The 13,019-nt window shown below is 42.1% G+C and overlaps 2 protein-coding genes across 9 annotated transcripts in view; both read right to left on the bottom strand.

The window, feature by feature from the left end:
- Positions 1 to 575: 575 nt before the first annotated feature.
- Positions 576 to 3,266, bottom strand: dap1b (death associated protein 1b). Its single transcript, XM_071913716.2, has 4 exons — positions 3,118 to 3,266; positions 1,631 to 1,727; positions 1,354 to 1,417; positions 576 to 1,183 (listed from the first exon to the last, which is right to left on the bottom strand). The coding sequence occupies exons 1-4, from the start codon at positions 3,185 to 3,187 to the stop codon at positions 1,067 to 1,069; spliced, it is 348 nt and encodes a 115-aa protein (XP_071769817.1). The 5' UTR covers positions 3,188 to 3,266; the 3' UTR covers positions 576 to 1,066.
- A 3,329-nt stretch (positions 3,267 to 6,595) lies between these two features.
- The window catches only part of LOC139923039 (plakophilin-4-like), a 73,068-nt gene continuing 66,644 nt past the window's right edge, over positions 6,596 to 13,019 (bottom strand). For 6 of the 8 annotated variants that reach the window (XM_078285985.1, XM_078285987.1, XM_078285986.1 and 3 more), the window contains 7 exons: positions 12,617 to 12,767; positions 11,301 to 11,493; positions 10,711 to 10,795; positions 10,168 to 10,285; positions 9,843 to 9,983; positions 8,908 to 8,972; positions 6,596 to 6,852 (listed from right to left, as the gene is read on the bottom strand). In XM_078285985.1, the coding sequence (XP_078142111.1) occupies positions 6,607 to 6,852; positions 8,908 to 8,972; positions 9,843 to 9,983; positions 10,168 to 10,285; positions 10,711 to 10,795; positions 11,301 to 11,493; positions 12,617 to 12,767 (999 nt within the window). In that variant the 3' untranslated portion in view covers positions 6,596 to 6,606. The remainder of the gene's footprint in view (positions 6,853 to 8,907; positions 8,973 to 9,842; positions 9,984 to 10,167; positions 10,286 to 10,710; positions 10,796 to 11,300; positions 11,494 to 12,616; positions 12,768 to 13,019) is intronic. The other 2 variants (XM_078285989.1, XM_078285990.1) reach the window with 1 other exon arrangement.

The raw sequence follows: 13,019 nt of genomic DNA, 5'->3' as shown, positions 1-13,019 counted from the left end.
TGGGTTCTGTCATTTAATAGTATTCTAGTGCAGCCTATACTCTTTATACTAAAAGGTTTTGTTTTTTCTTATGTATTATATGGTTAAAGATGTTGCAGTTGTGGAAAATGATAGTACGCGAGTAACGGTGTGATCATGTGATGTGGATTCAAGTCTTGTAATTTCTAATCTTTTTAAACACCTGTGTTGTATTGGTGCAATCAGTAAGCAAACCTGAGGAAGCAACAAGCGTAATCTGTTGTTCGCACCTTAAAGCCTATTTTTGCAAATGCTACAAGAAAAATAAAGATGCGAGTATATTGTCAAAGTCTAACAATGTGCGGTTGGATAATTCCTTTATATGGCTTAAAAAATAAATAAATAAAAATAAAAAAGTAGGTTGTAATATTATAGAGCATGTAGATGTGGAATTAAACAGCACCATTTTTGAAGGCCAAGGCTCACTGACTTGCCCAATTTATGGATGGTCTCATTTTGTAGCCTTCAAGTGTAAAAACAAGCATTTGCTGCCACCCAGTGGTCATTGGGACTTACTGAAAAAATAAAAAAATTCCGAGAGAAAACACCACAATTAGTCTGGTGATGCCATGCAATTTCTTTTATTGTATTCAAGCTATTAACAGGTGCCAAGCAATTTATAGTGAAAACTTCACTGAAAACACAAAACAAAGTCAAAAGCCTCACTTTCCCCGTCAAACAACATACTTATAACCAAATGCCCATGTACTTTTAGCTGGCTGGTGATTACAAATGCAGCATTTCTCACACTAACACTATAAAAAGGAAGGCACGTTAAATGCTGGTTTATAGTAATCAGAGAAACAACAGTAACCTTGTAAAAGCTCATTATTCTTCTAAACAAGTAGCAAGGCCAGCAAATATAGAGCTTGATGAAAGCTTGAATCCTTTCCACCTTTTTCCCCAGAACGTTTAACATTGACACTTCACAGACACCCCGTCGGTCCCCTCATGTGTCTCAACACTTCCTGTTTGTCTTCCACGGTTGACTTCACATGGTTCCCCTCACATGGTTCCCCTGAGGACCACTCTCTGAACACATGCTAGCTCAATACTTCCTAGGCTGCTGGATGAAGAAAGTCCTGGGCGAGTGGGGCTTCTCCACCGCAGGGCGCACCTTGCTGTGCCTCACGCTGACTGGCGTCTCCGGAAAATCGTGGCCGAGCTGCAGAGACGTTGTCAGAAGAGGCAGAGGCAATACAGAGTTTATTACCCACAAGCTTCTGTGGCACAAGAGGCACTGCGACTAATCCATTCGCTCAGCTGGAATGAACAGGGGACGTGCATGCCGGGTAAGAATTGACTTTTAAAAATGGGGAATCGGTTTCACTTTACCTTGTCGAGAGTCCCCGCCAGGAGGATACTAACTTGTTGCATCCTGTTGGAGGTGGCAAGGGACCTAACGACAAGATCACGGGTTTTAGTGACAACAAAACAATAGAGGAACTTAACCTTTAAAAGACAATTTCAATAACAGCAGCATGACGTTCTAAGATTATCCTACGGTTCGAAGCAAGATCCATTTCACCGTTCTTGGAGATTATATTGAGTTATAAGCAATACTTCCAACAGGTATTCCTTTATAATGTCATGCTGTAGCTGCATACGGTACCTCAGTTTATCAGGCCTCTTGGTGTCTTTTTCCGGAGTCCCATGGGTGGCATTCTCTTCCAAGCTTTTCTTGGCCACTCGTTTACCTCCAGCCTTCACTATTGACCCAGAGGAGAAAACACTTTATTAATCTTATCTGGGAAAAAAATAAATAAATAACTTAAAAACTGAAACATAGTTGGATGAAGCAGCATGCCATATGCCTCTGTTTTACAGACTGTCAGCTACTCAGCTGTGCCAACTTTTGAATGTGCCAGTGACAACAAGGGAAGCACGCAGACCAATATGTGGGGCAGCAAGGATTATTGTCTGCATGATGAAAGTATCTTCCAAACACCATTCTGTAAATATGGGTTTAATTAAAACCGGCGACAGACAAGAAAATAAACCCATTTCCCCTGCAAAACAATCATCATAATCCACAAAGAGAGGGAACAAAAAATGGCCAATAATGTGCTTTAAATGAGGAAACCATCCTATATGAAACACAACAGCTAACAAAACCTCTGCAACTGTGCTGCTCTGACAACATTTTTTTTACTATAATGTTGATTAAAATATTGTATAAGTGACAAGTATGAGGGCAGTTCATGGCTTGCCTGAGATTGTGTTATGGAGCTCAAGCTGAGTGTAAGAGTGAGTATAGACTTACACAAGAGACACGTACCCAACGTGAAAAAATATGGGGCTGTTCTTTAGAGGCTAGTTTACACACTAAAACTGTTTCTATTGGCACCTTTATTCTAGTTCAGTAACATAGAAGCTGCAATAGTAGTTAGATGTTCAAAATACGTTAGTTTTTTAAGCCCATTTTCAGTTAGGGACGCATACAAATTATAGGGAAAAAATCTGTTAACTACAAAATAACTTGATTTTCCTTGTATCGTACAACAGTTCGGTATTTAGGTTTTTTAAAATGTAGTAATATTGAGTCATTAATAGAGTCAGTGCAAATAATGAAAACCTACATGACAATTAAACCTAGGAACCGTGCTGCTTCGACCAGTGATGATGAAAGCACACTGTGTACCATGAGCACCAGACTGTTTTTCTCGCATCGACGCTGTAAAGTACTCTGGCTTACACAGTGTAGGCTACTCATGTTAGCCAGGGCTGGTAGGATGTTACTGTAGCAGAAAAAGAAACACTTGATATAAATTGGATGCGAGCATATCAGTAGAGCAATCAGTTTACCGATTAATGTAAGGCACGACCACAGGAGGATTGCAATCAACAAACCGGTGTGGCTACAATGATTGGATTGCAACAGTGTAGCACAATGTTTGTCTTTCAACTGGGGAAACGACGAAGCGCAAAAAACTGCATGAGAAAAGTTGAAGTGTTGAACAAGTTAATGCATCCTCGAGCACGAGCGCTACACGGAATCGCACTGCTTCGACCGAGCAGCGAAAACAACATCAACGCTTTTACTGAATGTGGTGGAAAAATTCAACACTCCGCTCCAAATGAGTCCAAATAACAGCCTACCTGCTGGAGGATGGCCAGCTTTCAGCAAAGGAGTCTGCTTCACTCCAGATTTGGAGAGTTGCTGCACCATTTTTAAAACTTTCTCAACAAAAGCAAAAGCACCAAACACGACGCCCACTCGGTTGTTTTTATACTGAAAGGGAGATGACGTCCTGCATCGCTAATGCAGGAAGCCTGCGGGCTCAGCAGAGTGGGAGTGTAAATTCATCACAAAGAAACGCCTATCTAGAGTATTTCTGACTGATGTTAAGCAATTACTGAAAATTGAAACTGAAAAGAGCCACAGAATGTCTTGCATTGTTTATCTACTTTCAATGTATTGTCTATCTAATTATAATATGTGTATATTTGTAATGGAAATCCTGTTATTTGCTCCTTTAAATTAATTTCTACCCAGTTAATTGAATATTTACTCCTATACTCATTTTGAGCGACTATTCTCTATGTGATATCTTTCTGAGGCAATGTTGGTGAAAACATATAATGGCCTAAGGTTTGGTCAACATCATCAAAATATCTGTTGTTGAATAAAGCTATGTAGGTGTCTTAGGCTACAAATGAATCCATAGGTACTCCAACTAAATATATACACCTTTTGTGATGGCCACACTGAAACTACCTTACATGTTTTTTTGGGGACTGTCCACACCCAAACCTTCATAAATTCATTTTTGAATACAGACTTTGGTCTTTGTAGTTCAAATATACTGTATATTATGCTATTTAGCTTCTGTCTTATTATGGGAAAAGCAAGTGGATACTTATGAGCAAAATATTATACTCACAAATGCAAATTTAGTGATACACAACCTCTTTTAGTTGTATTTGTATGACTTTTTAACACCACCCTGGCATTTATGTAAGTTTAGGCAAAGGGAATCTAACACTGTGGTAATATTATAAAAGCTTTTAGGGTTTAGGTCCAGGGGAAATTTGCCTCACAACCCTCTGCTTCTACATTTCTTTACCACAAGAAAACCCACAAATCATTACTCCTAATTTGTGCAGTAACCTCATTCTGTATTTATTATTTTTTAAGACAACACAGTGAAGACTAGGTGGAAGGCGAGGAGAGGGAACTGCCACAAAAAAGCAGGAGCAAAGATTTGGCAGATCTAGAGCTTACAATGTGCTGTCTGTCTCATTTCCCCAATTATCTGGCCTCACTTGGGTCGTAATTTCTCAAACCGGGTTCTGCTTGAGCATCATTACCTAATTGGGACGGTCGTGGTCATGGAGCGCATATTGCTGGAAAATTTTGACTTTCATTCCAACATATCATTCATTGTCATTCTTTAATAGAATTCAAAAGCACCGAGGGATTACAGGGCTGAGGGAACAAAAAGCCTGACATTAGAGAGAAATTCTCTGAGGAAAGAGTGAGCTCAGAGAATATAGAGAAAAGAAAGAGGACTGAACGGCATTATCCAGAGTAGTGATACACTGTGTGCCCATGCTCCACATCTCCACCTAGCGAGCAGTGTTGATATTTATGATCTGCATGATGTGCTGACATAAATATTCATGATCTGAGCATGCCCTTGGCAGGCACACACCCATGTTCAAAACATGCAAAAAGTGCACTGAAGACAACAGAAAAAGGGTGTGTCCTGAACTTCTTTGGGAAGCTTCACTCTTTCATACAAGCTCTTGGTGTTAAATTGCAAAGTTTACTAGATACAACATAGCTCGCCTAAAAATATTACCTTTGAATCCTTGTGAATAGATTTATGCATAGCCCGTTGTTCATGGATGTTTGTGAAAAATCCTATATAATCAGATGTTAAAGTAGGCTAGTTAAATTCTATTCAAGTCTAAATACATTTTTGATATAAAAATATACCTCAGAGGTTCTACAAGGTTCAAATGATATAGATACACAATGTACATAGTAAGATACATACAGTAACTGGTCATTAGGGTACCTTTTTACATAAAAGACAATATATATAGTTTACCTTCACAGAATGCTGTCGCTTTGACCGAACAGAACAACCATACTGATATAGTATCTTTTATTCTGTGAGTATAGGATAAAACTGAAATACTGTGTGCAATTATAATATGATTTTTGAAAATAATGAGATAGGATTCTTTATTGATTGTGCTTGGCCCTCTCCACATGGAAGTCAAACTGCAGGCTCAGCTACACAGCAGCAGCTCTGCTGTTGGTGTGGATTCAGTGTGTGGCTCAAGGACACTTCAGCAGTGCAGCTTCTGGCAAACACAGGGTCTTGAATCCAGGTCCTCTGGTTGAAGGCCAGTCGATTCACCTCCCTGCTGCCCATGCATGAATGCCCTGATGATTCAGTCTGACCAATGTTCGTCCATGTATGTAGCCTACGTATAAACCTGATGAAATGAAATGAAACATTTTTCTCACAGTGTCACATTTTTCTCGCGGAATATGTGCAAAGACAAGATGTTAGAGGAGGATGAAGAGGAGAGCAGAAGAGTTGGAGCTCTTCTTGGGCCTAATATTCACATTTATTTCTGTTGGGGTGCATAGGAAATGGCAGTGAACCCTTTTAAAGGTGAGGAAACAGGGAATGGAAATATAAAAAGGTATATATATACACTGTACCTGTAAAGTCACAAAAAGATCTGCAATTACACACTGTTTAAAAAACAAAAATGAACTTTTATTATCTTTGCATGGTTGTGTTAGGATGCCATCTTTTCCCACATCTCTTAATGTCTTCATATATTTATATATCTATAGAGATTTAACATGGCACAAGTTTTTTTGACCAGTGCTGATGAGTGTAAACCAGGTAACATGTTATTTTTTCTGTATTTACAATAAAATGAAGGAAATGTACAAGACTCCATGGCATACACAACTTCAACATTAAGTACGAATACAATTTGATCCCTCTGTACAAACTAACATCATTAGTTTACTATTAGTTTTTTTTTGTTTTTTTACAGATATGAGTTCATGATCCATTTTGGCTTCGGCACATACACATACACATTCCCCATCTTGACTCATTTTCGCGTACCCTTCCTCACATGACTCACACCTTCACCATGCTATCACAGCTACGAGTTTCATAAAGAAAATAAAACTAACACCTAGACAGAGCGGGACGCACGTCTCTCACGATAGTGTCCGGTACCGTCCATCAACAAAACCCCCTGCATGATTCCATCTGCTTTTAGTAAAATAAAAATAAAAAAACAACAACATTCCTTGATTTCCTTCTTTGGCGCACATTCCATCTTTCCATCTGCCATCGCTCGGTTGAACTCCTCCCCCCACATTCACTTTAAAAACAAACACACTCACAAAGAAAAGTTCATGAAAGAGTTCATCAGTTTTAGTGTGGCCCTCCCCTCCATCCCTCCCTCCCTCACCTCTGCTGCAGGGTGAAGATGCTCCTAGGCATGGAGGCTCGCACGCCCTGACCTGAGAATCAGGGGTGAAACGTAGGAGCATCTTCAACCCCCCCTCCCACCCCTCCCTCACCCTTGACAACCCCACACCTATACCCAGGAGTCAGGAGAGCCGGGGTACTGCTCTGCCCTGTAGGAAGGCCTCCGTGTGCTAGAGTAAAAGTCCACATAGTTGGTGGTGGATTTCAGTCCGTGAGGCTGGGAGCTGTAGTCTACCGTCGGAGGATAGGTGATGACCTCCTCCATGTAAGGGTCATCGTAGCCGTGAGGGTGCTGCAGGTACATTCTGTAGGTGTCGTAGTTCCTCCTGCTCGGGTCCTCCGTGTAGTACATAGGCTGCAGAAGAAGAAAAAAAGCCAGAATGCTATGATGAACTGGTTTTGACAGGGACGTGATGAGGAGCACAAAAGAGCAGGAAAAATACAGGAAAATAATCTTCCACTTGACACGAATGGGAGATTTATGGCCACAAAACCTGCAAAACATTCCTGTTTTCTGCCAGTATTATACAATATAAAGTTGTCTATATTGCTGTATACATAGTACAATATTAGTGAGGTGTAATAATACATATTGCAAGTAGTTTGTAACATCTCAGCAGTTTCTTCGAAATGCACTTTTGTCTGGCTGAGATTTATCAGCCACCAAGTTGATCGATCACCTTCGACTCAGCAGGCCTCTGACAGCTAATGCAACAGATAACTGCTTTTATCAAGATATATGATAGAAATCCTGAAGATAGGTGGAAATGTGTTTGTCTGAAATAAATGGGGTATAATATCCTGACTGTCCTCACACGTTAACTGGTCTGCCTGTGATGGGATGAAGGACACAAGAGAGCTCTCTCTTCCCCTCGCTCCTCCCTCCTCCCTCCTTCTCATTGTGGCTGTTATCTGAGTGGGCACGCATGGATGTGTCCCACAGTGACAGGTGCCTGAGATGCACCCAGACCATCCCTATTCCAGCAGTCACATTCACTCTTGCTCAGACAAAGGCTGATGTGCTGGGTCACTCCCGGCGCCCTCATTCATCCGCAGTGAAATACGTGTCAGTCTCCTTGTATTAGTCTAGTGGGGTGGAAGAGCTGGTTCTCCTAGCCAAGTTTATACAGTGCTGTGGAGGGATCTCAAACAAGGGTCTTGCACCAATACTATCAAATAACTCCTTGAAGAAACCCTTACTTTCTAGGGGTGAGATCACACCTACTGTTTGTTTTCTTTGGTCTGAACTATAGTGGAAAAGTTTACTTGTATTTGGTTCATTTAGGTTCACAATGCCCAACTAGAAGGCAGTCAGTGGAGCGCAAACCTCCGCCAAGGCTGAACAATTTTCCAACTTGCAAAGCTGCAGCCTCCGTAATGGTTTATGTTTGCTTATCATTTGTCTTCCGGATTAAATTTTCTGAGAAAATAGCATGTGAATGCAATGCTGTTTAGCAGCTGACTTGGAAGTCCCAGATGTACTTGAACAGAGCATAATAGATGGACAAAAAACAATTATCATCTAAAGGCGGAAATCCCAGATCCGGATCATCACCAAAATCTAATCAAGTGATTCTTGGACCAAGGGCTATCTGTCCCCCAAGATTTCAGCCAAATCTATTTGTTACTTCTTGAGATATCTTGCTAACAAACAGAAAAAGACAGACAAAGGTGAAACCATTACTTCCTTCCAACGTCATTGGCAGAGGTAATTACAAGCAAACCAGGGCTTGTTAACAAAAGTCACATGCAGCTTGTTTATCAGACAGAGTTTCGGGAATCTGTCATTTTGCTAGGTTAGAGATTTTGGCAACTGGGAGAGTAAAACACATCCGGATTCCAGTCACTGTAACTTTAGCTAAGCATGATGAACTCATGTGCACTCTTTGCCTGATTTTACCTTCTGTGGTGTTCATACCAGTTAAAAACACATGAAGAAAAAGAAGAATATGAGCATCAGACGAGACTGCGGTTTGCCCTCAGTTCATTTTGTTGTGTTCTGTTTTCCAAGCATGAGTAACTGCTGGCTATCAGATGTCAACAGCCGTCTCCTTATACCCATAAAACAATGCATTTTGGGGTTGTTTCCTGTAGTTGCTTTGAATCACATCCTCACTCCAAACAAACTGCACCGCCTGAAAATGTGTTTCTCCTCATTGTTACTAAATCTCATTGTTCTGCCCAGATGCACTGAACTAAAGAAGTAAATGCCCCGGAGTTCAAATAAACCGCTTCAAAACATACTTGGTGTGAGAAGAATCTCATTGGCTAACCTGGTTATGCTGAATCAGTGCATACTAAGAGAATGGAGAGAGGAAGAAGAAGTGAGTGAGGGGGGAGAAGAAGAAGAATGCAAGCCCATACGATTCTGATGTAGAGCCAAAGATTTATGTGGGATGATTATATTCACCTGTGTTCTTCTGGGCTCCTCTCTTGTGGGCGATGAGTAGTAAAATGGAGAAGGCTTCCCAGACCCTGGAAACAAAATATGAGTATTGTTGTACATCAAATGGTATTACCTGCTGCAAATACACTTCATAGCATATCAGTGAAAAAGACTACACATCCCCATGGGGCTGATGTCTGTATTTTGATAAAGCAGGATCAAGTAGTGCTATGCGGTGCTGGAGAGAAGAATAACACCAAATAATAGAGTTGGCTACTGCTGTTCTGTTGTTTACATAGCCCATGGGATGGGTATTTTCCTTGGCACTTTATCGGACCAGCGGAATCCTGAAACTCAATTTCCACTTCGCTATGTAGTGCACGGACTGTTGAAGTTGCAGGTCATTCTGTTTACTCTGCTCTCCCAGTCCTCCAGCCAGCCACCGTGGGTTGGCGAGGGCTCTTGTCTGGCTATAGTGCGTCTGGGCACCCCCATCACCCCCACCACCCCCACCCCACTGCCCCTGCCTGCATGGTCCACCTTGGGCCCACTAACAATGGCAGCTTTGTAGAGTGCCCAGAAAAGAGACGTCCAACTCCGGTAGACCGGCCCACTCTGCTGCTACACAGACCATCTCCAGCACACACAAAAAAGACCCTCAAGTGCTCCTTTTTAAAGTAGCTGACTGTCTAAGGGCTAGCAGTCCTTGGTGGGACTGATAAGAGATGGTGATGGTGGTGTTGGCACAGAGTGGAGAGAGGGCATGGAATCTGCTTGGAGCGTTGTGTGGGATAAAATGGATTACAGCCTTCACAGAGAGGCCCGGAGGGTATTCTTTGATTACAGTCTGGTGCACATAGCTGATATGGTTTGAATTAAATTCCAAATACTTTACTGATATGCAAGCTGTACGCAGCTCGGCGGCTGCCTGATGTGTGCAGTGTGCGTGCTTAGAGTACCTGTGTATTGGTTTTTATGGACATTGTTGTCCCCTTGGTAATTATAAAATTGCATAGTTGACTGTGCCCTCTGATAATCTCTGATAATCTCTCTATGCTCTTTGATGCCCAGCATGGCAGGAGACGAGGTGGCACTACCAGCTGTGAAGAGAAAAACATAAATTCCAAAATTACATTCCAGAGCGTCTCTTGTTTCACTGGCAGTGTTTATGTGTGGACTGCACTATTTTGGTCTACAGTCTTTGGTATTTTGGTCTAAGATACTGTAATTCATCAGCACCTCTACAATTATAATGTGGTAAGACGTGTAGCCAGCTGAACCTACCAGGGTGGTTGACTGGAGACATCTGTATGGTGCTGGTGGGGAGGGTTGGCTGGGACTTGAACCTGTCCCGTTCTAGTGTTGACACCGGAGTGAGGAAGTGGTTTTGGTTCCATCCATCCTGTTAGGCAGCACAGAGGGGAAAAAGTGGTGGTTTGAAGAACAAGAAAAATGTTGGATGCTGTTAAAGTCTTTTGTGCTTATTGTATGATGCCTTGGCTTTGTGTACACAGCCAATATTTGAAAACTTCCTGTGATGCACCACATGAGGGCTGTGTTGTTCACAGTGGACCCTGATTCTTAAGGGTACAGTTACCAATTCATTAGACCATCTAAATCTTGGGTATATTCACCAACTAATGCAATAACCATTACTAATGTAAACAAACCGTTTACAGTTTCTAATCACATGTAAAAGTCATGTCTTGCAGTCCTACAGTCCCTCCCAGTATTAAAAGCACAATTAATTTTGATGAGTAAAATGTCCACTACATCATTTGACTGTGTCTCAACAGGAGGTACCATACTGCAATCCAATATCCTTACTTTCTTATAGATGGTACGCAGATCTCTGTACTGCCACAGTGTGTTCAGCACCTGAGCGGCCGCCTTCACCACCTTCATAGAGTACCTGGGAGACAAACAAATATACTGTAAACATGTTGTCTTTGAGTATTTATGATTAACTTCAGCCCCACATTAGTATGATTGAAGGAAGAATGTGCCTTCAGGGCGTTTCAGCCCGGAACACTGTTGAATATACAGTAGGCTAGAAATAGCTGCAATTCCACCATTCCACTGGGAGGTGTAACCTCAACACATACAAAATCACCTTCCCTTTGGCTATGGTTTCTCCTTCTCCAAGCATTTATAGGTATGTGTGCGAGTGTGTGTGTACGTGCCTGCATGACTGTGAGTGTGTTTGTGTAAAGATCCCAGGATGTCCAGGACACTCTGTATGTGCCAGGAGTCACTTACATATGGCTGACGACTCTTACTGGTGTGTGTGCGTCAGCGTGTGGGTTTGAGCACGTGCGTATGTAAGTCAAGTTTGTACACACACACTCATTAAAAGCTGGTCGGTAAAGGTTGCCTCTATCGGACGTTCCAAACAAATATCTGCTGCTGTAGCACACCTGTCTCCCCTGCCCTTGGTGATGTTGACCAGCTTCTCGATGCCACCCGTGTCGGCCAGGGCCTTGGCGTTCTCCATGTTTTTGCTGGTGACCTCGTGCAGGGTGCAGCATATGGCTGCCACCGTCTCGTCTGACAGCAGTGTGGTGTTTCCCCCGGGGAGACGGTTGACCAGGTCCCTCATAGCGTACTTCCCTGGAAGGGAGGGCGGGAGGGAGAAGGGTGAGAGAGAGAGAGACAGAAAGTGATGAGAATGCAGAAAGCCATTAAAGGTTAATATATTGACATGCAGCTAATAGAAAATCTAGGTTTGTGGGGCTTACACACAGAATATGGAGGGGGAAGGATGGACACTTACCACATGCAGAGACACTCAGTGCATTTTTTATACATGTTACATAATGTATTAGTGGATGTCTGCCACGGTGACCTAAACCGCATTATGTACTTTCTATATCATGAATGATATATTTATTCTGCTTGAGGCCGCAGTGAGGTAGGTGTTTTTCCTGAATGACATTGCGTTATTGGCCCAAGGGCGTTAGATTCCATGCATCCCGGTGTTTAAAAAGCCTTGTTTCCCCTATCTGTCCTTCAGCAGAGCTGCATTGCTGAAGGACCCAAACACACACACACACACACACACACACACAAACACACCAAAAATACAACCTCCCCCCTCTCTGCCTACAGGCGTCACCCCTGCCTTGCTGGAACTCTAACTCCTCATTAATTCCACACAGTGAGCACATAAAAACTTGTTTTTCCTGAAATGAGACGGTTTCATGAAACAGAGAGGACTAGAATACCTTTGGAGCTTGACGACGTGAAAATAATATTCAGTAGTTAAAACAGTTCAAGCATGTGCTGGTCTTCTGTTTCTGCATTTAATTAAAAACACTTTTTTTTTAAACGTAGTGTTTCACCTTGTTCTTGTCCACAATAAATATACTATGCAGAACATGGCACAGTTTGGAGCTGCATGTGTTGAATTATGGAGGGTGATGCGTACCCATAATATGTGTTGCACTGTCCCTTGTGTGTCAGTATAACTCTTGCATTGTCAGTTTGTCACTGCACCAATGTCACAAGGACAAAAATCCTATACATTTCTTGTACTTGGCAATTAGATTTGATTCTGTTGTAGTGATCATCAATAATACTCTTATGTTATGTTTCATATTTGGAACAATCTATAAACATGTATTCCAGTCCTACTAAGTACTCAAAACTCGACTGCCATTACAATCTGAAAAGCTAATTGTTAGGCAGCATTCATGTCAGTGCAGATCAGTGCAGTACAGTATTGATTCCTGACCTATGAGCTCCTTGTTCCTGACGTCCAGTGCCATGTTTCGTAGGGCGGTGGCGACGGAACACACCACCCGGTCGTTATCCATCCGCAGCAGCTCCACTAGGATGGGCAGCCCCTTCTCTTTACGCACTGCTGCACGGATGTACGCTGCAAACTACACACACACACACACACACACACACACACACACACACACAAACACACACAAGGGAGGCATTAAAACTTCAAAAGGGTCTAGACACCATATGGAACACACTTTGCTGAAAATGGATGGTCTCAAGGTGTGCATTTTAGCATGTGAGATGTAGAGTGTAAAATTGACGTCAGCTTGACTAACAGAGAAGGAGGTGAGCTGTTAAATCCTTTTTAACAAGCTGAATAGACGACATGTCTCCTAGGATACCAC

The sequence above is a fragment of the Centroberyx gerrardi genome, chromosome 10 (genome assembly GCF_048128805.1).
Source record: "Centroberyx gerrardi isolate f3 chromosome 10, fCenGer3.hap1.cur.20231027, whole genome shotgun sequence".
Taxonomy (NCBI): domain Eukaryota; kingdom Metazoa; phylum Chordata; class Actinopteri; order Beryciformes; family Berycidae; genus Centroberyx; species Centroberyx gerrardi.
Note: the sequence above shows the minus strand (reverse complement) of the source record. Positions and strands in the feature narration are given on the sequence as shown.